We start from the raw sequence: 26712 nt of genomic DNA, 5'->3' as shown, positions 1-26712 counted from the left end.
ATTCAGTTGAGTATTTAGTAAAAAGTTTGTTTGCTTTTTAACTATTGTTTGACACTTCCTTGTTTTCCTTAGGTTACATTTCGGACAAGAATCTATCATTGTAATATTAACAGTCAAGGTGTTATTTGCTTGGACATATTGAAAGATAATTGGAGTCCAGCACTAACAATTTCTAAAGTCCTCCTTTCTATCTGCTCACTTCTTACAGACTGTAATCCTGGTAAGGTTAATAATTCTTTACCTTGTTTTATTCTTCCTCACCTGAAAAGTACTTGTTTCCAAAAGCTTTCAAAGGACAAAACTAATTTTTCTGCAAAACTTTATAAATATAAAAACTAATCTGCTTTTCAAAGAAAGTTTTTTTTTTTTTTTTTTTTTTTTTTTGAGATGGAGTCTCGCTCTGTCGCCCAGGCTGGAGTGCAGTGGCCGGATCTCAGCTCACTGCAAGCTCCGCCTCCCGGGTTCACACCATTCTCCTGCCTCAGCCTCCCGAGTAGCTGGGAGTACAGGCGCCCGCCACCTCGCCCGGCTAGTTTTTTGTATTTTTTTAGTAGAGACGGGGTTTCACCGTGTCAGCCAGGATGGTCTCGATCTCCTGACCTCGTGATCCGCCCGTCTCGGCCTCCCAAAGTGCTGGGATTACAGGCTTGAGCCACCACGCCCGGCCTCAAAGAAAGTTTTAATCGAGAAGTTCAGTCTACTAGTTGAGACATACAACTTCATTAATCAGTATATTCTAGCAACAAGGTATTTTAAACTGAAGACGAAGTTTGCCTTGGGCTTTTACAGTTTCAGTTATTCTTCCCTCTATTTTTTTTTTCCTGTTGCTTAATTTCCCATATAGTTCTTATAAAACAAATCATACACTTCTAAATGCCAAGTCATCTGCCTGGCAAGCCTCACCTTGCCTGTGGGGTTCAGTGGGCATGTGCCCATAGCTGGTCACTGAGATGGCACTCAGTTTTGAAAATGGTATTTGTTAAATACTTAGTGACTATTGAATTGTGACTTTTTTGGGACTTCATTTCATTTAAAAAATATTTTTCTGTAGTCCCAGCTACTAGGGTGGCTGAGGTGGCAGGATTGTTTGAACCCAGAAGGTCAAGGCTGCAGTGAGCCATGAGCATGCCGCTGCACAGAACTCCAGCCTGGGTGGCAAAGTGAGACCCTGTCTCAAAAAAAAAAAAAAAAAAAAGTGTGTATATATATATAAATATATATATGTGTGTCTATACACACATATATTATTTATTTTCTAGGTAAACCAAATATAAATTTAGTTATTAAAGATCCTAAGATTCAGAGAAATACTATACTTAATTGGAGGTCCAGGTTTTGCCTGGCAACCTGGCTCTTTAACCAGTGTAAAGGTAAATAGTGTTGCATTGCAACAGCCCCGAAGACTTCACAGTATTCACAATGCCATAACTGGTGACACTGAGCTAAGGGTCACATCAACACAGTTGGATGTTCATTGTAGTCTGGAGCCTTGACCGTTCCAGTCTCCACTGAACTCAGCCTAACACATAAGAGTAAAGAAACTCCAATCGGGTGTTGTTTATTGGGAGAAAAATGGAATGAACTAAGATACAGACAGACCAGTAAACTAAAGCCTGAGCATTCCCTCTTCCTACCATGTTACGATTTTTAAATTTTTGATGGAAAAATATCCGGCATAGTGGAGTGGTGTTTCGAAGATGGGTTTGATCACACATACTTGGTTGTACATGTCTGCCCAAGCTGTCACTAATGTATTTGCTAAAGTTTAAAATGTTCTTTTCCTTTCTCCAAAGTAATCTACATTCTTTTCTTCCAGCCGACCCCTTGGTGGGAAGTATTGCCACTCAGTATATGACCAACAGAGCAGAACATGACAGAATGGCCAGACAGTGGACCAAGAGATACGCTACATAAACTGGGTTTTCACAATTCTTACATTATTTGTCACAGAAGAGAGCTGCTTATGATTCTGAAGGGGTCAGGGAGGGTGGGAGTTGGTAAAGAGTAGGGTATTTCTATAACAGATATTATTCAGTCTTATTTCCTAAGATTTTGTTGTAACTTAAGGTATCTTGCTACAGTAGACAGAATTGGTAATAGCAACTTTTAAAATTGTCATTAGTTCTGCAATATTAGCTGAAATGTAGTACAGAAAAGAATGTACATTTAGACATTTGGGTTCAGTTGCTTGTAGTCTGTAAATTTAAAACAGCTTAATTTTGTACAGGTTACACATATGGCCATTTATGTAAAGTCCCTCTAAGACTACATACTTTTTGTTTAAAACAAAATTGGAATTTGTTTTCCCTTCTTGGAAGGGAACATTGATATTTAACAGAGTTTTTAGAGACTGTCATCTCATATATATAAAATGGACACGTGGCTGTAAGACACCATATAGGAGATGAGTAATGTGTTTTATTTTATATGCCAATCTACTTTGTTTAAAAAAGGTTTAAATCAGGACTTGTGAAAACCTGTAGTGAAATACCTTAAGCTGTTAACTGTAAGGCGTGGAATAGGAGTTGCTCAGTGGATTGGTTATATGTTGTGGACTACTTAAGTCTGCATTTGTTACTGTGCTAATAAACAATATTAAAAACCGCCTAATACTGCTGTGTTCATTTACTTTTATTTTGCCTTTTGGTTGCTGTTTGCAGATTCTTCTGAAATCGATAGGTATCTGCTTCTAAAACAAGCTAAAAATAATGCATATTTAGTAGGTATTATTTACCCGTATTAGGATCTGTACTTTACACAGCTGTAGATGTTGAGGTATCCTAGACAAGGTTAAATAATCTACCCCATTTAGGCTTCAAAGACGAACCCTACTGCATTTTTTTTTAAAGCGTTTTCTGACTTGCAGATGCTGTAGTAGCAAGTACATGGGAAATGGGTTCTGTCAGGGATAAACTGGTACACTGCCGTAGGGGGCATTTTGGCAGTACCTAAGTATACACATGGCATGACCCAGCAGTGCTGTTTCTGTGTGTCTTTCATTACAGAATTTAAAAAGAATTGGTAACTCTGTCTGTACTAATATAGACTAAGTTGCATTAGCAGGAAACAAAACAAACTGGAAGGTACTTATTTAAAAATCATTATGAAAGCATTTGTCCATCTATGTAACATGTATGGAGGGAAAAGCTAGATTAATATTCAATAACTGGGGGAAAAGGTAAGGGGTGAGTTAGTGTCTGAGTGGTAATTTTTTGACCAAAAAAATGAATTTATGATGAGAAATTTTGAAGAATTCTACTGTAGCAGCAATAGCTGATTTATAAGTATTGTCTTTTATATGTAGTAGTTCTTCACTTGAGCTCATGAAAAAAAGTATTCCATTTAAGATGTTACAAATTACTTGATGTTTTAATATGTTCTTTGCTGAATAGCTTATTTTACATTTCAATCAAAATAGTTATTTCACAGATGAAACCACTAGCTTGCTTACTTCCTTTTAAATTAATAAAGTTACAATCAGCCACACTGCTCAAGTCTTGCCAAAATCTTTAGAGAAACAACACAAATTCATACATCTAAGTTAGACCATCTAGAGTCCAGTATTTTTGATACTTTCATTGTATATGACTAGTTTTCTAGAAAACTATTCCAGAAGATACAGTCTTCCTTCCAGAAAATACAGCTTTACTGTCCTTAAGTGCCTAATCATTTTCAAGAGGAGGAGCAAACAGTTTGCCCTCAAGTATCTGGTCTATCAACAGGGATCTGGCTGAAGAAAAAACGGCCTTAGAGTGTGATGAACCTACTTACGCTACCTGGCACCTCAAATCATGCGAAACATTCTGATTTGACCCTAAATCATGGGTCTTAGTCTGTTTAGCACAATCTCCACAAGATGAAATTTAGCTTACTACCCCAAACTGTTCAATGTTTTGGGTCCAATTTAGACATAAAAAGTGTTCTATAATCCTAGACGTTAGATAAATGAACTTTTTAAAAACAAAGTCATGTCTGAGCTTAGAAGTTTGCATAATGTAACAATGATTTATGGTATCTTCTGAAACAGCTTGGGGATAGGGGGAAGTTACACATAGGTGCATCTGCATAACTGTCCAAACTTTATTTTACTGTTTTCACAAGTACAACATAAATAACAAAGGTGCTAATTTCAAAGACAGGTTTCAAACAATGAGAATAAGAATATATTATTTCATAACAGGCAATAATAACCTTAGCCCAAATACTTTTAACATCTAAAGTGCATTAAATGACTTCCTTGGGAATTTTCCTAAGGACCAAAGGTAGATACAAATGGCCTATTTTAAATAGTGATATTACTCCATGTTCACAGATACTTAAAGGCAGTCGCTATTCAACATACAATTGTGAAATTACTGATTTTTAGTTCTCAGAACTAGAGTTACCTTTGTTTTTCCTCCCAGGCAAAGGAAAGCTTGATTTGCTCTGGGGTTGAGAAAGTTTACTGGCTAATAAAGTGAATGGTTCAATCAGAGTTTTCCGATCCGTAACAGTCACCTCCCACAGTCTCACTTTCTCACTTTTTGCCCACTGCTGTGCCACTTCAGCGTCCACTTGTCTCTGCTCAGAAAGGTCGATTTTGTTTCCTAATACAACAATTGCTACCTGAAAGAAAACGGATTGAAAAGATCATACTAGTACTTGCCAACATCAGTTCCTGGGCAAAATGGAGACATAGGGAAAACTGTTCCACTTAACAAACCTGCTTCATTAAACTCATTCTCAAGTGTGACTGGATATTAGGGTATCACCTTACTCCTTAATGCGTTTTTGTTAAAAATGCAGATGCTCGGCTGGGTGCAGTGACTCATGCCTGTATTCCCAGCATTTTGGGAGGCCGAGGCTCATGGATCTCTTGAGGTCAGGAGTTCGAGACCACCCTGGCCAACAGGGTGAAACCCCATCTCTACTGAAAATAAGAAAATTAGCCGGGCATGGTGGCATACGCCTGTAGTCCCCTCTACTTGGGAGGCTGACGCAGGAGAATCACTTGAACCTGGGAGGCAGAGGTTGCAGTAAGCCGAGATGGCACTACTGCACTCCAGCCTGGGTGACTGCACAAAACTCCATCTCAAAAAAAAAAAAAAAAAAAAAATTAGGTATGAATGGAAGATAGACTTGGGAAATAGGCATCTAGGATACAGACTGGTTTCAATGAGTCTGCATTTCAGTTTGGCTATACTTGATGTATGACAGATTTGCAACATAGTACTTCAAAATAAGACAACTGAAGCTGTGGGAGTTCTGTATCCATGAGAACAGGGATTGTTATGTTCACATTATTCCCAATACTAGACTGCTAAGGATCTGTTAAATGTATGGGCCAAAAAAACAAGTATGTGCCAACAGGAACATTTTACACGAATGCTTACTATACACCAGGCACTAAAAGTGACCAGAATACAGCAGTCAAAGCTTGGGGGAAGGAGAAGAGACCCCAAACCAGATTTTCAGATAGTGCCCATAAAGATTACACGGGATGCTGTGACAGTAGAGGAGGGGCAGCAAGAACTGTCATAAGAAGGTCCCTCTGAGGAGCAGCAGTGAACTCATCAGACCTTGGAACCACTACCGTCTTCCTTCCTGTCTGTACGTTGAGCTTGAGCTCCTTGTGCTCCAGGTAAGGCCATGCCTTGCTGGCAGGATGAAAGTGGGCCCAGAGCTCCGGTTTTCTAGGAGGATCACATACTCTATCTCACCCTTCAAGCCCTCCTGTCATTCTTCATCACCCAAATTTTCATCTTCGTGTACATCCCCTACTGTGACTTCCATCTCCCTCTCCTCCCAACTGCAGAAACTCGTTCACTTTACCCCTTGGAATTCAGCAAGACTCACCCCCACTGCGTCCTCCACCTCAGCTTTGAATGTTCCCTTCACCTTTCCTAGTGGCCTTGCAGTCCTGCTTCCCCTATCATTCCCCTCCTACCACTACCACGAGGTTCAGGTAAGACGTCCTCCTTGCCCCTCAATGCTACCTCCAATGGTGTCCTCTAAAACCCCTGCAGAAGGCTGATGCTATCAGTCTGTTGTACCTACTAACCCTGGGCTGGCCACCCAACTGCTCATCACAGAGCTGGCTCATGGTCAACCCGTCCTCGCCGTTACTCTGGTCATAATTCTTACTGATTTCACTAGCCATGCGGATGCTGCTTCCAAGTAACCTGGTCTCTCATTCTTTGACTTCTCCAGTGGTCTCATCATCCTTACCTCAGCCATCCACCAGTCTCTCTCTCCTCTCTCTCTCTCTCTCTCTCTCTCTCTCTCTCTTTGCAGCCTTGGGTTTCTGGGCTCAAGCGATCCTGATCCTCCTCCTCAGCCTACCAAGCAGCTGTGACCACAGGCATGCGCCATCATGCCCAGCTATTTTTTTAATTTTTAGAGATGGGGTCTTACTTTGTTGCTGGAGCTGGTCTCAAACTCCTTGCTTCAAGCAATCCTCCTGCCTCAGCTCCACAAAGTGCTGGGATTACAGGCATGAACCACCACACCCAGCCTAGACCTTGACATTGTAACTGCTCTCTCTGATCTCAGCTCCAGGCATCCCACTCTGACTCCTGCCTTCCCAGTCGTGCCTAATGCCCCCAGTGCAAGAATTCCAACCACCACAAGGACATACAACCTACTGGCTCTACTACCTTTATCACTGTCCTTCCACCCTACTCATGTCCTTAATTCCTCCTACCCAGCTTAGATTATTTTTATTCACTCCCTCGCCCCCATTATCCCACCATATTCACCTGGCAAAACCCCTCCCTTGTTAAATTTAACTGTTAACCAGACTCTGCCTACACCATTTAGCTGAATATGGCCGGAGAAAAACATACAACCCTGCTGGCCCAGATCACACCACAGACCTCAAATGAACTGGCGTTCTCCGGCAAATGTATTACATTTTCTCCATTTACTCTGTAATGAGACATCGCATACCTTGGTGCCCTTCTACAAGTTCCAGTATCTACTCTTCCCCACTTTCCTTTCACCGGATGACCATATTGTTTCAGTAAGATACGCAATTAGAAGAGAATTTCAGCCGGGCGCGGTGGCTCACGCCTGTAATCCCAGGACTTTGGGAGGCAGAGGCGGATGGATCACGAGGTCAGGAGATCGAGACCATCCTGGCTAACATGGTGAAACCCCATCTCTACTAAAAATACAAAAAAATTAGCCGGGCGTGGTGGCGGGCGCCTGTAGTTCCAGCTACCCAGGAGGCTGAGGCAGGAGAACGGCGTGAACCCGGGAGACGGAGCTTGCAGTGAGCTGAGATCGTGCCACTGCACTCCAGCCTGGGCCACAGAGCGAGACCCCATCTCAAAAAAAAAAAGAGTGTTTCCACATCCTTCCGCCACATCTAACAACCTACCATCTTCCAAGCCCATTCGCTCTGCCCTAAAACCCATCCTCCTTTACCTGGACAAGGATGTCACTCCTGCACTTAGTCCCCTCATCATCAGTTTTCTCCCATTAGCATACAAACACAGTGTTATCTAAATAAAACAAACGGCCAGGCATGGTGGCTCATACCTGTAATCCCAGCACTTTGGGAGGCTGAGGTGGGTGGATCACCTGAGGTCAGTGGTTCAAGACCAGCCTGTCCTGTCCAACATGGTGAAACCCCATCTCTACTAAAAATACAAAAATTAGCCAGCCGTGGTGGTGAAAATGCCTGTAATCCCAGCTACTTGGGAGGCTGAGGCAGGAAAATCACTTGAACCTGGGAGGCGGAGGTTGCGGTGGGCCGAGTTCATGCCACCGCGCACTAGCCTGGGCAACAGCGAGATTCCATCTCAAAAAAACAAAAAAACAAGGATGATACAACTATAGCCACAGGATGAATATTATTCATCAGTTACCAAGAAAAAAAGGCAGGGGGCGGGTAGGTGGGGTAGCTCACACCTGTAATCCCAACAGTGTGAGAGGCTGAAGAAGGAGGACTGTTTGAGACCAGGAGTTTGAGACTAGCCTGAACAACATAACAAGACCTGCCTCTACAATTAAAAAAAAAAAAAAAAAAAAACAGAAAAAAGTCTGGGTACTGATATGCAAAGAACTCCAAGATATGCTACATGAAAAATAGAAGGTACAAGATAGTATGTACCTGGTGTAAGAAAGGGGAAAAAAGGCTAGGCACATGGTGGCTCACACTCGTAATCCCAGCACTTTGGGAGGCCAAGGCAGGAGGATCACTTGAAGCCAGGAGTTGGAGACCAGCCTGGACCACATAGCAAGACCTTGTCTTTACAAAAAAAAATAAAATTAAAATAAAAATTAGGCAAGCATGGTGATGCACGCCTGTAGTCCCAGCTACTTTAGGAGACTGAGGCAGAAGGTCACTGGAGCCCAGAAGTTTTAGGCTGCAATGAGCTATGATCATGCCATAGCTCCCCGCCACAGAGTAAGACCCTGTCTGAAATAAGGGGAAAAAAAAAAAGAGGAGGAAAAATACTTTTTAATGTAGACTCCTATTTGCTTGTATTTATATAAAGAAACTTTGGACAACTGCCTCAAAACTGGTGAAAATGTTTTAAAAAGCATGCTTAATGTATAGGATCTTGGTGGTTGAGGACAGATGTGGGAACCAGACTCAACACAGTCCCCATTTCTGAACCATGTGCAAACGTTACTCAATTTTTAAAACCAAACATGAAAATAAATACATGCAACTTAAACCATGTCATTCCTTTGCCCCAAACCAGTGCCTTCTGATCTCACTAAAAGTGAAAAGCAAAGTGCCCTCATCACCTACAACATACCTGCTAGCCCACTCTGGCTTCACTGCTGATTCCTGAACGTGGCAAGCAAATTCCGACCTCAGATCCTTGGCACTAGCTATTCCCTCCACCTGGAGCACTCTTCCTTCCAGACATCAGCTTTGCTCCCTCCATCCTTACTTCCTTCAAGTATCTGCTACAGTCACACAAAATAGCACCCTCATTCCCCATTCTGCTTTTCTACATAGCATCACTCTTTGTAATGTATTAAATATATTTATTTACTGTCTCTCTCACTCCAAAAATAGAAGATTTACTGAGATATGGGCTGTTTTGTTCTCTAACACATTCCTGTACCTAGAACAATGCCTGGCACATAGTAGTTGCTCAATAAGCATTCACTGAATTAATATGATTATGGGGATTGAAGAAGCATATGAGGAAGGTACTATTATTCTCCTTTTACAGATAAGGAAACTGAAGCAGAAAAGCTGAGAACCAAAGCCAAGATGTAAGTATCTAGTACATGAGTGTTCATTGACCTTTCAACTTCTGTGGGGCAGAGAGCGGTCTCTGGAGGATACCCAACAAATAATTACAGCATTTGCCTGTTTTGGTGGGAAAGACGGAAAATACGGGGGAGAGGAGCTTTCATGCCTTCTTACATCTTTTCAAAACCTTGTGAATATGTTATCTATTTACAAAGTAAATTAGTATTCTAAATAAAATATCAATAACCCAGATGTCTTACAACAGATAATGGTTAAAAAGAGTTTGGTACATACCACGGTATACTACTCACCAAGAAAAAGAAATGAACTACTGATACATGCAGTGACTTGGATGAATCTCCAGAGAATATGTGAGTGAAAAAAGCCAATCCCAAAAGATCACATATTGTATGATTTATTTTATTTATTTATTAATTTTTTTGAGATGGAGTCTTGCTCTGTCACCCAGGCTGGTGTGATCTCAGCTCACTGCTGCAACCTCTGCCTCCCAGATTTCAAGCGATTCTCCTGCCTCAGCCTCCTGAGTAGCTGGGGTTACAGGTGCGCACCACCACACCAGGCTACTTTTTGTATTTTTTTAGTAGAAACAAAGTTTCACCATGTTGGTTAGGCTGGACTCAAACTCCTGACCTCATGATCCACCCACCTCGGCCTCCCAAAGTACTGGGATTACAGGTGTGAGCCACTGTGCCTGGCCTGTATGATATCTTTTATGTCAGGGGTCCCCAACCCCTAGGTCATGCACGGTACCAGTGCAGGGCCTGTTAGGAACCGGGCCACACAACAGGAGGTGAGCAGGAAGCGAGTAAGCATGACCACCTGAGCTCTGCCTCCTGTCAGATCAGTGCTGGCACGAGATTCTCACAGGAGCTCGAGAATCGAATTGTGAACTGCACACGTGAGGGATCGAGGCTGCACGCTCTTTCTGAGAATCCAATGGCTGATGATCTGAGGGGGAACAGCTTCATCCCCAAACCACCCCAACTCCATCTGTGGAAAAACGGTCATCCACAAAACTGGTCCCTGATGCCAAAAAGACTGGGGACCACTGATTTATGTAACAATCTTGAAATGACACAATTATAGAAATGGAGACCAGATTAGTGGTTACCAAGGGTTAAGGTGGGGGTAAAGATGGGAAGGAAGTGGGCAGCTATAAAAGAGTAACATGAGGGATCTTTGTGGTGGTGGAAATGTTCTGTGTCTTGACAATCAACATAAATACAGTGGTTATGATGTACTACAGTTATGAAGATGGTACCACTGGGACAAACGGGTAAGGGACCTCTCTGTGTTACTTCTTAAAACTGCATGTGACTCAACAACTGTCTCAAAATAAAAGCTTAACAAAAAAGCATATGAAAATATAAGTTAAGGCCGGGCGCGGTGGCTCAAACCTGTAATGCCAGCACTTTGGGAGGCCGAGACGGGCAGATCACGAGGTCAGGAGATCGAGACCATCCTGGCTAACATGGTGAAACCCCGTCTCTACTAAAAAGTACAAAAAAAAACTAGCCGGGCGAGGTGGTGGGCGCCTGTAGTCCCAGCTACTTGGGAGGCTGAGGCAGGAGAACGGCTTAAACCCGGGTGGCGGAGCCTACAGTGAGCTGAGATCCGGCCACTGCACTCCAGCCTGGGCGACAGAGCTAGACTCTGTCTCAAAAAAAAAAAAAAAAAAAAAAAAAAAAAAAAAAAAAAAAAAGAAAATATAAGTTAAGAACATCTAGCCAGTACTTTTTGTTGTTGCTGTTTGTTTTGGTTTTTGGTTTTCTTCTACCATCTAGCCAGTACTGTTAATCAGTATATTATCTGGTTCCCTAGACAATGAAGAGTCTGCCACGTGAAGATCTGGAGAAAGATTTGAGGTAAGACAGTTTCAGGCAGGGAAACAAGCCATTGAGAAAGTTTAATAGGAGAACAAAACTATCATGTTGAAAAAACAAAGTAGACCAGTGTCACCGGAGTATAGTGAGAGACAAGCAGATGATAAAGATGAGATGAAAAGGATAGGCGTGGGCCAGGTAATCTAAATCTTTACAGACCACTGTAAGGCATATGAATCTTATGTTTAAGTGGTATATGGGTAGAATCCAATAATTAATAGCTTTTTTTTTTTTTTTTCTCGGTAAGCCTGAAGACAAGAATCCTATGTACCCAAGGAGATAATAAAAAGCCCAAGGAGGCTGGGCACAGTGGCTCACGTCTGTAATCTCAGCACTTTGGGAGGCTGAGGCAGGTGGATCACAAGGTCAGGAGATTGAGACCATCCTGGCTAACACGGTGAAACCCTGTTTCTACTAAAAATACAAAAAATTAGTGGGCATGGTAGCACATGCCGGTAGTCCCAGCTACTCGGGAGGCTGAGGCAGGAGAATCGTTTGAACCTGGGAGGCAGGGGTTGCAGTGAGCCAAGATCGTGCCATTGCACTCCAGCCTGGGGGAAAGAGAGAGACTCTGTCTCAAAAACAAACAAACAAATTTTAAAAACCCATGGAAACAGCAATACCAAAGAACATAAAATGAATTATGTAGTACTTGAGATAAGAAGTCATTAAAATTCAACTTGTACATAGTAACAAGCAAAAGGCAGAAAGTCAAATTCTGGTCCTGACTAAATTCAGTCAGTCCTGTATTTCTTGGGTTAGTAAAAAATTCTAGGCCGGGCATGGTGGCTCACACCTGTAATCCCAGCACTTTGGAAGGCCAAGGCCAGCAGAGCATTTGAGGTTAGGAGTTCAAGACCAGCCTGGTCAACATGGTGATACCCTGTCTCCACTAAAAATATAAAAATTAACCGGGCGTAGTGGCACACACCTGTAATCCCAGCTACTGGGGAGGCTGAAGCAGTAGCTGGTTCTCCTCTGGGGAGGAGAATCGCTTGTACCTGGGAGGCGGAGGTTGCAGAGAGCCAAGATCATACCATTGCACTTTGCACTCCTGCCTGGGAGACAGAGCGAGACTCCGTTTCAAAAAACAAAACAAAAACAAAAACAAAAAACAAAAAGAAAAGAAAAGAAAAGAAAAAAACTGTAAAGGGTTAAGGTTTTACAGATACTAAGAATACATTGTAATGATCTGAAAATAAACTACCCAAAAGTCTGTGCTATAATTTAAATGGTATTATAATTCACATTTGGCATTTTTATCCACTTGCCTCTTTTTTGTCTTTGAACTTATCAATTTCTTTCTTCAGAAGCTCCACTCTTTGAAAGGATTCAAGGTTATTCACACTGTACACAAGAACAAAGCCATCAGCAAATGAAAAATAATGCTTTGGCAGCTCCACGCCTTCCTGTAGACCTCTGGTGTCATAAAGATGTAACTGTTCTTTTACTCCTCGGTCTGTTTCCACTGAAGCCATGTACACATCTTCCATTGTTTCGCAATCTTCCATTCCTGGGATTAAGAAAAGAAATTACTCTTTTTGGCTAAGCCAGTGAACTGCTCAGTATTTTCTTATCCCTTAGAAACTGGCTTTCTAGGTTTCCTATTTACCACATATAATAATCACATTTCTATTTTACTTTTTTTTGAAACAGGGTCCTGTTCTGTTGCCCAGGCTGAAGTGCAGTGGCTCAATCTCAGCTCACTGCAACCTCTGCTTCCTGGGCTCAAGGGATCCTCCCACTTTAGCCTCCCAAGTAGTCCCTCCCAGCTGGGACTACAGGTGCCATCATGCCCAGCTACTTTTTGTAGAGACGGGCTTTCACCATGTGACCCAGGCTGGTCTCGAACTCCTGGGCTCAAGCAATCTACCCACTTTGGCCTCTAAAAGTGCTGGGATTACAGGTGTGAGGCACTGCACCTGGCATAAACAAAATTCTTTTAAAAATTACTTATTCTGCATAAAAATAAAAATCCCCTTCTTGTTTATGATATTTTAAAAATGCATTTTACCACTTTGTTTCATTTTGCAAGTTTTATCTCTTCAACTAGTCTCTAAGTTTACTGAGTGAAAGGAACCATTCTGTATACACAGTAAATATTCAATAAGCCCTTGTTGATAAAGGAATTAAAGGGAGAAGATTAGCACTCTGAATTTTAATAATAGTGGAGAGACATGTGATAAGACAGGTAAGGTATAGTCCCAGTAATCACCTCCATATTTAAATATGAGGCCAGGTGCGGTAGCTCACGCCTATAATCCCAGCACTTTGGGAGGCCAAGGTGGGCAGATCACCTGAGGTCAGGAGTTCAAGACCAGTCTGGCCAACATGGTCAAACCCCGTCCCTACTAAAAATACAAAAATTCACTGGGTGTGGTGGCGGGCGCCTGTAATCCCAGCTACTCAGGAGGTTGAGGCAGGGAGAATTGCTTGAACCCGGGAGGCAGAGGTTGCAGTGAGCCGAGATCATGCCATTGCACTCCAGCCTGGGCGAGAGAGCGAGACTCCATCTTAAAAAATAATTTAAAAAAATAAAAATAAATAAATGTGAGATACATCCAGAGGTAAAATCACATGGGTAACATCCTTTATCCCCCCAAGTCATACTATGTTATAGTTTTTTTTAAAACTCTAGTTACAGTTTTCCTAAACAACCTATATACTGTAGAATGATTTGTTCCAGATGCCTTACATGAAATGTCCGTAAGTATTAGATTACATAAAATCTCCATAAGTATTAGATTAAAAGGAATAATCACATGGTAATATATAGATTGCATCATGAGAAACCAAAAATTTACTTTCATCAACATAACTCATAAAGAATGTATTCAGTGTTTAGAAAGGTAAAATTATTCATAAATTTGATTATGTATATACATGTCTGTGTCATCCTGTCATAAATTAAGCCCTAAGGAAATTAAAGGTTATCTATTAAGACACAAACATACTGGGCTTTGATTACAAATTAATTTAAAAGCAAAAACTACCAAGTGTTTTGTCACGTGACGTTTTATCCACCAAAAGCCAGTCCTGTTAGCCCACCCCTACCTGCCTCTCCAAAAGGGGGTCTAAAGCTTAGACCTTTTGATATTTTGGTACTCTAAAGATCAAATGAAGTCAAGAGTCTTCCACTAGTTCTCTAGATCTCCTCTCCCACTCCATGCTGCTGGGCAACAACCTATCTCACATGCCAGGGGACGGCTTAAGGGTGCAATCTCTGGGGAGCGTAAAACAGAGGCTGTCTGGCCTGTGGGATAAAGGCAATGAGTTCCACCATGAAAACGGGGCAATTAAGTGACATGCCTGCACACACACATACTGAATGTTGAAGTCCTCCAGCTCTCCCTTTCTGCTCCCAAAACACTGGCAGCCAGGACTTTATCCCCATCCAGAGGAATCTGGAGAATCTGGCCAATGGAAAAGGAGAAACTCCTAAATATACTGACATCTAGGCTTCCCCAACAAATGCCCCTGCCAGATCACTTTAGTGAAGCTCAAAGTCATGAACCCTATCCATATGCCTAGAGCTTCCAATTGGTTTTTTTTTTTTGTTTTTTTTTGAGATGGAGTCTCGCTCTGTCACCCAGGCTGGAGTGCAGTGGCTGGATCTCGGCTCACTGCAAGCTCCACCTCCCAGGTTTATGCCATTCTCCTGCCTCAGCCTCCGGAGTAGCTGGGATTACAGGCGCCCGCCACCTCGCCCAGCTAGTTTTTTTGTATTTTTTAGTAAAGACGGGGTTTCACCGTGTTAGCCAGGATGGTGTCGATCTCTGACCTCGTGATCTGCCCGTCTCGGCCTCCCAAAGTGCTGGGATTACAGGCTTGAGCCACCGCGCCCCGCCCCAGTTGGTTTTTTAAGTCTTATTTATTTATTTATTTTTGAGACAGGGTCTCACTTTGTCATCTAGACTGGAGTTCATTGGGACAATCTCAGCTCATTGCAGCCTCGATCTCCTGGGCTCCAGCAATCCTCCCACCTCAGTCCTTCAAGTGGCTGGGACAACAGGTGCACACCACCAAGCCCCACTAATTCTTGTATTTTTTTGTACAGATGGGGTTTTACCATGTTGCCCAGGCTGGTCTCGAACTCCTGAGCTCAAGCTATCTGCCTGCCTCTGCCTCCCAAAGTGCTACAATTACAGGTGTGAGCCAATGCACTGGGCCTAGGTGTCCATTTTTAATTATGAACAGATAACCAAGGTTTAGTAGACACCTGAAGAAAACAGAGACTAACAAGAAGAGACCACTACAGAGGACACCAACTATACAAAGAAAAGAAAAACAAAACAAACAAAAAACTACCTAATCTATCAAAAAAATAAGATAGCACATCCATGAAACAGGAACAGGATACTGAAAAACAAAAACTCAATAGAAGGGCTGGAAAATAAAGATGAGGATATCTCCCAAAAAGCGGCACAAAAATATTGAGAGATGAGAAACAGGAAAGGAGAAATAAGAAAATTCAAAGACTAGTCCAGAAGGTCCAGCATCCAAAAAGATAGTTCCAGAAAAAAAGAACAGAGAACACAGAGGAAAGAAAGCAACAACAAAATAATTCAAAACTGAAGAACATGCATTTCCATCTAGAAGGGACCCTCTAACTGTCCACTACAGTAAATGAAAACAGACTGGCCAGGCACGGGGGCTCACACTTATAATCCCAGCACTTTGGGAGGCTGAGGCAGGCAGATCACCTGAGGTCAGGAGTTTGAGACCAGCCTGGCTAACATGGTGAAACCCTGTCTCTACTATAAATACAAAAATTAGCCAGGCATGGTGGCGCGTGCCTGTAATCGCAGCCACTCGGGAGGCTGAGCAGGGAGAATTGCTTGAACTCAGGAGGTGGAGGCTGCAGTGAGCTGAGATCGTGCCACTGCACTCCAACCTGGGCAACAGAGCGAGATTCCATTAAAAAAAAAGAAAGAAAAAGAAAAGATCAATTCTATGACGCATCACTGAAATTTCAGAACACTGGTGTCTTAGTCCATTTGTGCTTCTATAACAAAATACCACAGACTGGGTAATTCAAAAACAGAAAATTTATCTCTCACAGTTCTGGAGGCTGGGAAGTCCAAGATCAAGGTGCCAATAGGTTTGGTGTCTTGTTACAGCCCAGTCTCCACTGCAAGATGGAGCCTTATTGCTGCATCCTTGGGAGCGGTCAAATGTTGTGTCCTCACATGGTGGGAGAGACAGAAGGGCAAGAGAGCACTCCCTTCAACCTCAACCCTTTTATAAGGATGCTAATCTTTCATGATGGATTAGTCCTCATGAAGGTGAAGGGTGGCGCCCTCATGACTTAATCATCTCTTATAGGCCACACTGCTTAATACTGTTGCATTGGAGATTAAGTTTCAACATCAATTGTGGAGGAGATCCTATCCTTCAAACTACAGCGACCGGGAACAAAGAAGAAAGCCTAGAAAAGCTTCCACGGACAAAGCATCAAGAATCATAATGGTTCCCAGATTCTCAAAAGTAGCACTAGAAGCAAGAAGACAATAGAAGCTGGTAAAGTTAAAGAGACACACCTTCTATGAATCAGCAATTTCATTCCTAGATATGTATACCAGAATTTATCACGTAATAGCCAGGATACATGTACAATAATATTCCAGAGTAGCATTATTTCCAATAGCTCCAAACTGGAAATAACCCAAATGTTCATCAAGACAGAAGACAGGTAGTTTCATGCAATAAAATGTTACATCAATGAAAAGTAAAGAACCACAGCTACGGCAAAAAAGGATGAATCTTTTATTTATTTTTTTCTAAATAGAGATGGGGTCTCCTGATGTTGCCCAGGCTGATATCAAACTCTTGGGATCAAGTGATCTTCCCACCTCGGCCTCCCAAAGTGTTGGGATTCCAGTGGTGAGCCACCGTGCCTGGCCTGATGTGTCTTACAAATACAATGTTGAATAAAAGAAGCCAAACATGGATTAATTCATATAAAATCCATAGGGCAAAAATAAACTATACCATTTAGTGATACACACATATGTGGCAATTAAAAATAAAAAGAATGATTAACTAAAAGTCAAGGGAAGGAATGAGTTGCAACTGGACAGAGGAACACAAGAGAGCCACTGGCCTGTCCTCAATGTTGTACTTTTTGATCCATGTGGAGAGTTTGTGAAGGTCTGTCTTATAATTATTATTATTTAATTTTTTATTATTATTATACTTTAAGTTCTAGGGTACATGTGCATAACGTGCAGGTTTGTTACATATGTATACTTGTGCCATGTTGCTGTGTTGCACCCATCAACTCGTCAGCACCCATCAACTCGTCATTTACATCAGGTATAACTCACAATGCAATCCCTCCCCTCTCCCCCCTCCCCCCTCCCCATGATAGGCCCCGGTGTGTGATGTTCCCCTTCCCGAGTCCAAGTGATCTCACTGATCAGTTCCCACCTATAAGTGAGAACATGCGGTGTTTGGTTTTCTGTTCTTGTGATAGTTTGCTAAGAATGATGGTTTCCAGCTGCATCCATGTCCCTACAAAGGACACAAACTCATCCTTTTTTATGGCTGCATAGTATTCCATGGTGTATATGTGCCACATTTTCTTAATCCAGTCTATCACTGATGGACATTTGGGTTGATTCCAAGTCTTTGCTATTGTGAATAGTGCCGCAATAAACATACGTGTGCATGTGTCTTTATAGCAGCATGATTTACAATCCTTTGGGTATATACCCAGTAATGGGATGGCTGGGTCATATGGTACATCTAGTTCTAGATCCTTGAAGAATCGCCATACTGTTTTCCATAATGGTTGAACTAGTTTACAATCCCACCAACAGTGTAAAAGTGTTCCTATTTCTCCACATCCTCTCCAGCACCTTGATTAAATCATATATGCAATGCTTTCAAAATTCTGAAAGGATATTATTTTTGACCTAGAGTTCTATACCCATCAAAATTACAATTCAAATGTTAGTGCAAAATAAAGACAGTTTCAAACATACAAAGCCTCAAAAAATGTATCACGTATATTTTCTCAGAAAACTATTTGAGAAGACCCTCCATAACAGTTAACATGTAATCATAGAAACAGAAAGAAACAGAACCTAACACAGATATGAAGCAAAGGAAATCACAAGCACAATTAGTAAATACCTCAATTTGGAAGCCCCAGCTTCACAACTAGGTGCCAGGCAGAGGGCAGGTTGAAGGCCGCCATCACTGAACGTTCTGTTCTACTGTACAACCTTTTCAACCCCAGAAAAGTACTGGAAAATGTGTTTCAAAAAAAAAAAAAAAAAAGGTATAAGCCAAAAGAAGATGACAAGAGATCTAGGAAACAGGAAGTCAAAACCAGGGAGAGGCTGGCTGCAGTGGCTCACGCCTGTAATTCTAGTATTTTGGGAGGCCGAGGTGGGCAGATTGCTTGAGGCCAGGAGTTCGACACCAGCCTGGGCAACATGGTGAAACCCTGTCTCTACTAAAAATAAAAAAATTAGCCAGGCATGGTGGTGCATGCCTGTAATCCCAGCTACTTGGGAGGCTGAGGCAGGAGAATCACTTGAAACTAGGAGGCGGAGGTTGCAGTGAGCCGAGATCGTGCCACTGCGCTCCAGCCTGGGTGACAGAGCGAGACTCCGTCTCAAAAAAAAAAAAAAAAAAAAATCACAGGGAGAAACAAAGGGGAAGTTCCATGATCATGGTGGCACAGTAGATAAAAGAACACAGAGCTCCTGGAAGGACACAGCCAAGAACAAAACAGATTATCTGATGGAGCTGACCTCATGGAGAACTGAGAAACATCTGGACTACGTGGAAAGAAACAGCAAAAGGTATAAACAAAACTAAAAAAATGACAAATAAAGTATTCGTTTCCATGAAAACAACAACAAAAAAAGAATCACAGTATACTAAACTGCTTAACTGAGAATACAGCTGAGCCTTACACAACACAGGTTTGAACTTCACATGTCTCACATGTGGATTTTCTTTCTCCTCTGCCACTTGACAGCAAGACCAAACCCTCCTCCTTCTCCTCAGTCTACTCCACATAAAAACAATGAGGATGAAGACCTTTACGATGCACCACTTCCAGTTACGAAATAGTAAATATATGTTCTCTTCCTTATGATTTTTTTTTTTTTTTTTTTGAGATGGAGAATCGCTTGAATCCAGGCGGTGGAGGTTGCAGTGAGCCAAGATCGCACCACTATACTCCAGCCTGGGAGACACTGATTTTATTTTATAGGCATTATCATCAAAGAGAGGGTCTTACATCCTTTGCAGTGGCTATTTTTCACTTACATTCTTCTTTTCAAATTTAAATAATGGTAATCTCTTATACATTTCAAAACAACCTTTATTTTTTAAATCAGGTTTTTTGTTTTTTGTTTTTATTGAGAGTCTCGCTCTGTTGCCCAGGCTAGAGTGCAGTGGCGTGATCTCGGCTCACGACAAACTCTGCCTCCCGGGTTCAAGAGATTCTCATGACTCAGCCTCCCAGGTAGCTGAGATTACAAGCACATGCCACCATGCCTGCCTAATTTTTATATTTTTAGTAGAGATGGGGTTTTGCCATGTTGGCCATGCTGGTCTTGATCTCCTGACTTCAAGTGATCTGCCTGCCTCAGCCTCCCAAAGTGCTGGGATTACAGGCGTGAGCCACCATGCCCAGCTTCTTCCTTATGATTTTAATAACATTTTCTTAACTCTAGCTTACTTTATTGTTAAGAGTACAGTATATAACACAACATATAAAACATGGCAATCAACTGTTTATGTTATCAGGTTTAAGGCTTCTGGTCAACAGTAAGCTATTAGTAGTTAAGTTTCTGGGGAGTCAAAAATTATATGCAGGTTTTCAACTGACTGGGGGGGGCGGTGTTGGCACCCGTAACCCCCGCACTGTTGAAGGGTCAATTATACTGTATTTATATATGCCAGCAGCTCCCCAACTGTGGTCTGCAGATCTCATGAGGTCTCCTTTCAGGGGATCCACATGGGCAAAACTATATTCATAATAATACTAAGACATTTGCATTTTCCACTGTGTTGACATCTGTACTGATGTAGAAAAGCAATGGTGGGTAAAACTGCCGGTACCTTAGTGCAAATCAAGTCAGTGGCATTAAATGTATAGTCGCCATTAGATCCTCTCTTCATCTTGTGCTTGCGGTTAAAACATTAAAAAGCCAGTTTTACTTAAGAATGTCCTTAATGAAGCAATAAAAATCACTAATTTTATTAAACCTCAAGCATTGAGTATATATCTTTTCAATATTCTATGGGATTAAATGGGAACTATGCATAAAGCATTTCAGCATACAATTACAGTAACTGTCTCGAGGAAAATCTCTTGTGTGTTTTGAATTGCAAGCTGAACTAGCTGTCACTTTTAAAAATAACAAATGACAGAAAAACTATGTATTTATGAAACGTGACAAACATTTTCTCAAAAATTAATAAAGGAAGCCTAGCATTTCAAGGAAAGTAACTATAACAGTATTTGTTGTCAATAAAATTTGAGCTTTCCGGCAAAAATCAGAATTGTATCCATCATCATGAACTTGATAGATTCCCAATACTGATGAAATTGGTAGTGATATTAACAAAAGTGATATGGAAGATTTGCTTAACTCGGTGAACCAAAATTTCCCAAATGACCAATTCATGATGCTAAAAAACTCTGCTTGGGTGAAAGATCCATTTAAAATGCAGGACCAATCAATGAGATTTCAATTTAGTAGAGTAAAAAGCTTCACAAATATGATTTCAGATTCTACACTGCAATAACCTTTAAGTAACCATCACTCGTTGAGTTTTAGTGAAATACCAAAGTAAAATATCCATAATTACCTGAAAAGGCTATTAAAGTATCCTCCTACCTCTTCCAACTCCACATCTGTGTGCGGCTGGATTTTCTTCATACATTTCAACTAAAACTCCTCAACACAACAGATTAATCACAAAGGCAAGTATTAATAGATATGATAATTGCCTTCTATTAAGTTGGACATCAGAAACGATTTTCTAAAAAGTAAATCAATGCCAGCTTTCTATTTTGAAAATAAAATTTTTCATAAAGTTATTCTAGAATATAATGAGTTTATTAGTGTCATTTAGAAAAATTAAGTAGTTTACAAATGTCTTCATTTTCCTTTTTTTTCCTTTTTTGAGACAGGGTCTCCTAAACTGGAATGCAGTGGTGTGTTCAAGGCTCACTGCAGCCTCCACCTCCCATGTGATTCTCCCACCCCAGCATCTCAAGTAACTGGGACCACAGGCGCATGCCACCATGACCACCTGGCTAATTCCTTTCTTTTTTTTCTTTTTTCTTTCTTTCTGTTTTGTTTTTAGTGGAGATGAGGTCTCAGGCTAGTCTCAAACTCCTGAGACCAAGAGATCTTCCCACCTTGGCCTCCCAAAGTCCTGAGATTACCAAACTGAGCCATCACGCCTGGCCAGTTTTAATTTCTAATACAGTAAATGTTGGAAGATATAGCCCACATAAACAAAAGCTGTTTGGGCTCCTCAGCAAGTTTTCGCAGGACAAACGGAGTCTAAAACCAAAAAATTTGAGAACTACTGATATAGGTATTATAATAAACACTACATAATGAATTTAACCACAATTGTTAAACATTATTTTAGAAAAATAGAAGAGAAGCAGAGTACATCGAAATGGTTAATGAAAAATGGAAATGTGGGCCAGGTGTGGTGGGCCAGGTGCAGTGGCTCACGCCTGTAATCCCAGCACTTTGGGAGGCCAAGGTGGGCGGATCACTTGAGGTCAGGAGTTCGAAACCAGCCTGGCCAACATGGTGAAACCCCGTCTCCACTAAAAAAAAAAAAAAAGAATACAAAAATTAGCCAGACGTGGTGGCATGCACCTGTAGTCCAGCTACTCGGGAGGGTGAGACAGGAGAACTGGTTGAACCTGGGAGGCAGAAGTTGCAGTGAGCCAAGATTGTACCACTGCACTCAAGTCTGGGAGACAGAGTGAGACTCCATCTCAGAAAAAGGGAAATGTGCTTAAGTTACTTGCCAGAAATAAATGCTTTGATGATCTCTATTTACTTATCTAACACAAACATCACTTCACTTTAACCTGTAATATCTATCTTCCTTACTAAGCATGACCTCCAGAGATGGTATCTTCACCTCTGTAACCCAAGGCCTGATTACATGTATCATACAGCAAATACTAATAAAGAATTATTTGACTCAATAAATGAATAAATGAATGAGGTAGTCCAATTAACAAAATGAAGTCATACTCACTAAACGGCTGTTTCTTCCATTTTTAAAAATCTATATACAGCAGCTCTGGGAAGTCGTGTGTTGTTTTTTTTTTTCTTTGAGATGGAGTCTTGCTCTGTCACCAGGCTGGAGTGCAGTGGTGCAATCTCGGCTCACCGCAACCTCTGCCTCTCGTGTTCAAGTGATTCTCCTATCTCAGCCTCCTAAGTAACTGGGACTACAGGCGTGCACCACTACACTCAGCTAATTTTTGTATTTTTAGTAGAGACAGGGTTTCACCATGTTGGCCAGGATGGTCTTGATCTCTTGACCTCATGATCCGCCTGCCTCAGCCTCCCAAAGTGCTTGGATTACAGGCGTAAGCCATCGAGCTTGGCCTTTTTTTTTTTTTTTTTTTTTTTTGAGACAGTCTCGCTCTGTAGCCCAGGCTGGAGTGCAGTAACACCATCTTGGCTCACTGCAACCTCGTCCTCCCAGGTTCAAGAGATTCTCCTGCCTCAGCCCCACAAGTAGCAGGATTACAGGCATCTGCTACTATGTCTGGCTAATGTTGTATTTTTACTAGAGATGAGTGTCACCATGTTGGCCACGCTGTTCTTGAACTCCTGACCTCAGGTGATCCACCTGCCTCAGCCTCCCAAAGTGCTGGGATTACAGGCCTGCGCCACCACGCCCAGTGGAAAGTCATGTTTTCTTAAATCAGTGTTTCTATGAGTTGTAGACCACCATTCATTATGTAAATACACAGGAAATCACATATATACAAAATATATCCATATTGATCTGTCTATATTGGCCATTTCTTTCCTTACCTGTGATAACTTACAGCAGGCACTCTTGAATTTCAACAACATCAAGACTTTTTTCCCTCTTCTTTTCCTCCCTCTTAATCTCTTTTGGTCCCTCTGGATTATATCTCCCCTTTATGTACTATCAACCATCTTCAGCATGACCAACAAAAGACCCCTGACAGCTCCCAGAACCTAGAGACAAACTAGAGAAAAACAATCTTACCAACAGTATGATTTCCATAAAGGAGCTGCTCCAAAATTGCAGTTTTCCCCACAGATAGCAATCCACAAACCACAACCTTGCAGCCCTTTCCCATCTTCTCTCAGGATATCACTGTGGAGAGAACAGAAGGTCTTTTAAATTGTATACTGCTGAAACTAACCATTTCTTTTTATTTCAGTATTTCAATTTAATATGTAACACATGCACAGGGGAAATTTTCAAATACAGTAAAGGAGATACAGAATAAGGTATAGCCTTCCAAACCCCATTCCCCAGTCTCCCATTTGCTCCCTTAGAGCAATAAGCATTATCAGTTTCTTATATATCTGACAGAGACAATATAGATAAATATAAGACTTCAGGCTGGGCACAGTGGCTCATGCCTGTAATCCTACCACTTTGGGAGGCTGAGGCGGGTGGATCACCTGAGGTCAAGAATTCGGGACCAGCCTGGCCAACATGGTGAAACCCCGTCTCTACTAAAAATACAAAAATTAGCCAGGCATGATGGCACATGCCTGTAGTCCCAGCTACTCAGTAGGCTGAGGCAGGAGAATCGCTTGAACCCGGGGGGCGGAGGTTGCACTGAGCCGAGATTGCACCACTTCACTCCAGCCTGGGTGAAAGAGCCAGACTCTGTCTCAACAACAATAAATAAATAAATAAATAAAATACATGGATAGATATGAATACATCTTTGTTTTCAAAAAGAATAAATATATTTTATATGAAGAATATTTCAATACTGATTAAGTCTATAGGAATCCAACAGACTCTTAAATCCTTGAAAGAGACTGCCTACTCATTAATATTTACCTGGAAAAATAAACATTTAAGTAAAAATTTAAGGAGGCATGAGGATAAAATTTTTAGAAAATGGACATGATTTTTCAAAGAAACATGAATGTTTATGTCAGTCTTTTCTCAGGAAGAGAAGAAACTGGATTTTGATAGTCACGTGGTTGTTTTTTTTTTTTTTTTTTTGAGATGGAGGGTAGTTCTGTCACTCAGGCTGGAGTGCAGTGGAGAGATCTCAGTATACTGCAACCTCTGCTTCCTGAGGGCAAGCGATTCTCCTGCCTCAATCTCTCGAGTAGCTGGGATTACAGGCACCTGCCACCATGCCCGGTGAAATTTTTGTATTTTTAGTAGAGACGGGGTTTCACTATGTTGGCCAGGATGGTCTCAAACTCCTGATCTCAAATGATCCGCCTGCCTCGGCCTCCCAAAGTGCTGTGATTACAGGCATAAGCTACTGCGCCTGTCATGTGGGCCTTCTTAGTCATACCTCTTTTTGAGGAAGAACAGACAACACTAGCAAAATTGCCCATGCACAGGACTTCATGACTAAAACACCAAAAGCAATGGCAATAAAAACCAAAATAGACAAATGGGATCTAATTAAACTAAAGAGCTTCTGCGCAGCAAAAGAAACTACCATCAGAGTGAACAGGCAACATACAGAATGGGAGAAAATTTTTGCAATCCACTCATCTGACAAAGGGCTAATATCCAGAACCTACAAAGAACTCAGACAAATTTACAAGAAAAAAACCAAACCCATCAAAAAGTGGGCGAAGGATATGAACAGACACTTCTCAAAAGAAGACATTTATGCAGCCAACAGACACATGAAAAAATGCTCATCATCACTGGCCATCAGAGAAATGCAAATCAAAACCACAATGAGATACCATCTCACACCAGTTAGAATGGCAATCATTAAAAAGTCAGGAAACAGCCGGGCGCGGTGGCTCAAGCCTGTAATCCCAGCACTTTGGGAGGCTGAGACGGGCGGATCACGAGGTCAGGAGATCGAGACCATCCTGGCTGACACGGTGAAACCCCGTCTCTACTAAAAAAATACAAAAAAAAAACTAGCCGGGCGAGGTGGCGGGCGCCTGTAGTCCCAGCTACTCAGGAGGCTGAGGCAGGAGAATGGCGTGAACCCGGGAGGCAGAGCTTGCAGTGAGCCGAGATCTGGCCACTGCACTCCAGCCTGGGCGGCAGAGTGAGACTCTGTCTCAAAAAAAAAAAAAAAAAGTCAGGAAACAACAGGTGTTGGAGAGGACGTGGAGAAATAGGAAAGCTTTTACACTGTTGGTGGGACTGTAAACTAGTTCAGCCATTGTGGAAGACAGTGTGGCGATTCCGCAAGGATCTAGTACTAGAAATACCATTTGACCCAGCCATCCCATTACTGGGTATATACCCAAAGGATTATAAATCATGCTGCTATAAAGACACATGCACACGTATGTTTATTTACAGCAGTATTCACAAGAGGAAAGACTTGGAACCAACCCAAATGTCCATCAATGACAGACTAGATTAAGAAAATGTGGCACACATACACCATGGAATTCTATGCAGCCATAACAATGAGTTCATGTCCTTTGTAGGGACATGGATGAAGCTGGAAACCATCATTCTGAGCTAACTATCGCAAAGAGAGAAAACCAAACACCGCATGTTCTCACTCATAGGTGAGAACTGAATAATGAGATCACTTGGACACAGGGTGGGGAACATCACACACCGAGGCCTGTTGTGGGGTCAGGGGAGCGGGGAGGGATAGCATTAGGAGATACACCTAATGTAAATGATGAGTTAATGGGTGCAGCACACCAACATGGCCCATGTATACATATGTAACAAACCTGCACGTTGTGCACGTGTACCCTAGAACTTAAAGTATAATTTTAAAATTAAAAAAAAAAAGAAAAACTGCCCATGCACTTAAAACTGGAAAGAAAAGGAAAATTAACCTCTCCTAGCTTCTCAACTTATATCTAAGTAAGAACAAGGTAAGGTGACATTTCCTTCAATTTTCCTCAAGGCTTTTCTTTCCAGAAGGCAAGGTACCAGAAGTCAAGGCAGAAAGTTAAAAGGGGTCATTAAATACAACAGACAAAGAATTCAAATTTCTACATTGCTGTTTGTCATCTCCCACTACCTCCTTCTTTCCCCTAATTCTCTGCTCACCTATAAGTGACCATGCTATAAACCTGGCTAAAAGGGACACTATAACTCCTTGCAGTCAAAAACAACTGTAACGCCAGTCATGGTGGCTCACGCCTGTAATCCCAGCACTTTGGGAGGCCGAGTTGGGTGGATCACCTGAGGTCAGGAGTTGGAGACCATCCTGGCCAACATGATGAAACCCCATCTCTATTAAAAATACAAAAAATAGCCGAATGTGGTGGTGGGTGCCTGTAATCCCAGCTACTGGAGAGGCTGAGGCAGGAGAATCACTTGAACTCGGGAGGCAGAGATTTCAGTGAGCCGAAATCACGCCACTACACTCCAACTTGGGCAGCAAGAGTGAAACTCTGTCTCAAAAAAAAATAAAAA

General features: G+C 41.8%; 2 protein-coding genes across 9 annotated transcripts in view; one reads left to right on the top strand and one right to left on the bottom strand.

The window, feature by feature from the left end:
- LOC105488921 (ubiquitin conjugating enzyme E2 E1) overlaps positions 1-1937 on the top strand; it is an 84693-nt gene extending 82756 nt beyond the window's left edge. For 2 of the 3 annotated variants that reach the window (XM_011753424.2, XM_011753426.3), the window contains 2 exons: positions 73-220; positions 1817-1937. In XM_011753424.2, the coding sequence (XP_011751726.1) occupies positions 73-220; positions 1817-1914 (246 nt within the window). In that variant the 3' untranslated portion in view covers positions 1915-1937. Of the gene's footprint in view, positions 1-72; positions 1209-1816 lie in introns of those variants that run through there. The other variant, XM_011753425.3, reaches the window with a different exon arrangement.
- Positions 1938-3341: 1404 nt separating this feature from the next.
- LOC105488923 (NFKB inhibitor interacting Ras like 1) overlaps positions 3342-26712 on the bottom strand; it is a 29765-nt gene continuing 6394 nt past the window's right edge. For 5 of the 6 annotated variants that reach the window (XM_071090826.1, XM_071090825.1, XM_071090827.1 and 2 more), the window contains exons 2-4: positions 23359-23469; positions 12371-12616; positions 3342-4601 (exon numbers count right to left, since the gene is read on the bottom strand). In XM_071090826.1, coding sequence (XP_070946927.1) covers positions 4363-4601; positions 12371-12616; positions 23359-23452 — 579 coding nt within the window. In that variant the 5' untranslated portion in view covers positions 23453-23469 and the 3' untranslated portion in view covers positions 3342-4362. Of the gene's footprint in view, positions 4602-12370; positions 12617-18240; positions 18354-23358; positions 23470-26712 lie in introns of those variants that run through there. The other variant, XM_071090830.1, reaches the window with a different exon arrangement.

Source organism: Macaca nemestrina, chromosome 2, assembly GCF_043159975.1.
Source record: "Macaca nemestrina isolate mMacNem1 chromosome 2, mMacNem.hap1, whole genome shotgun sequence".
Classification (NCBI taxonomy): Eukaryota; Metazoa; Chordata; class Mammalia; order Primates; family Cercopithecidae; genus Macaca; species Macaca nemestrina.
The sequence above is the reverse complement of the archived record's forward strand: the minus strand, read 5'-3'. Positions and strand labels throughout refer to the sequence as shown.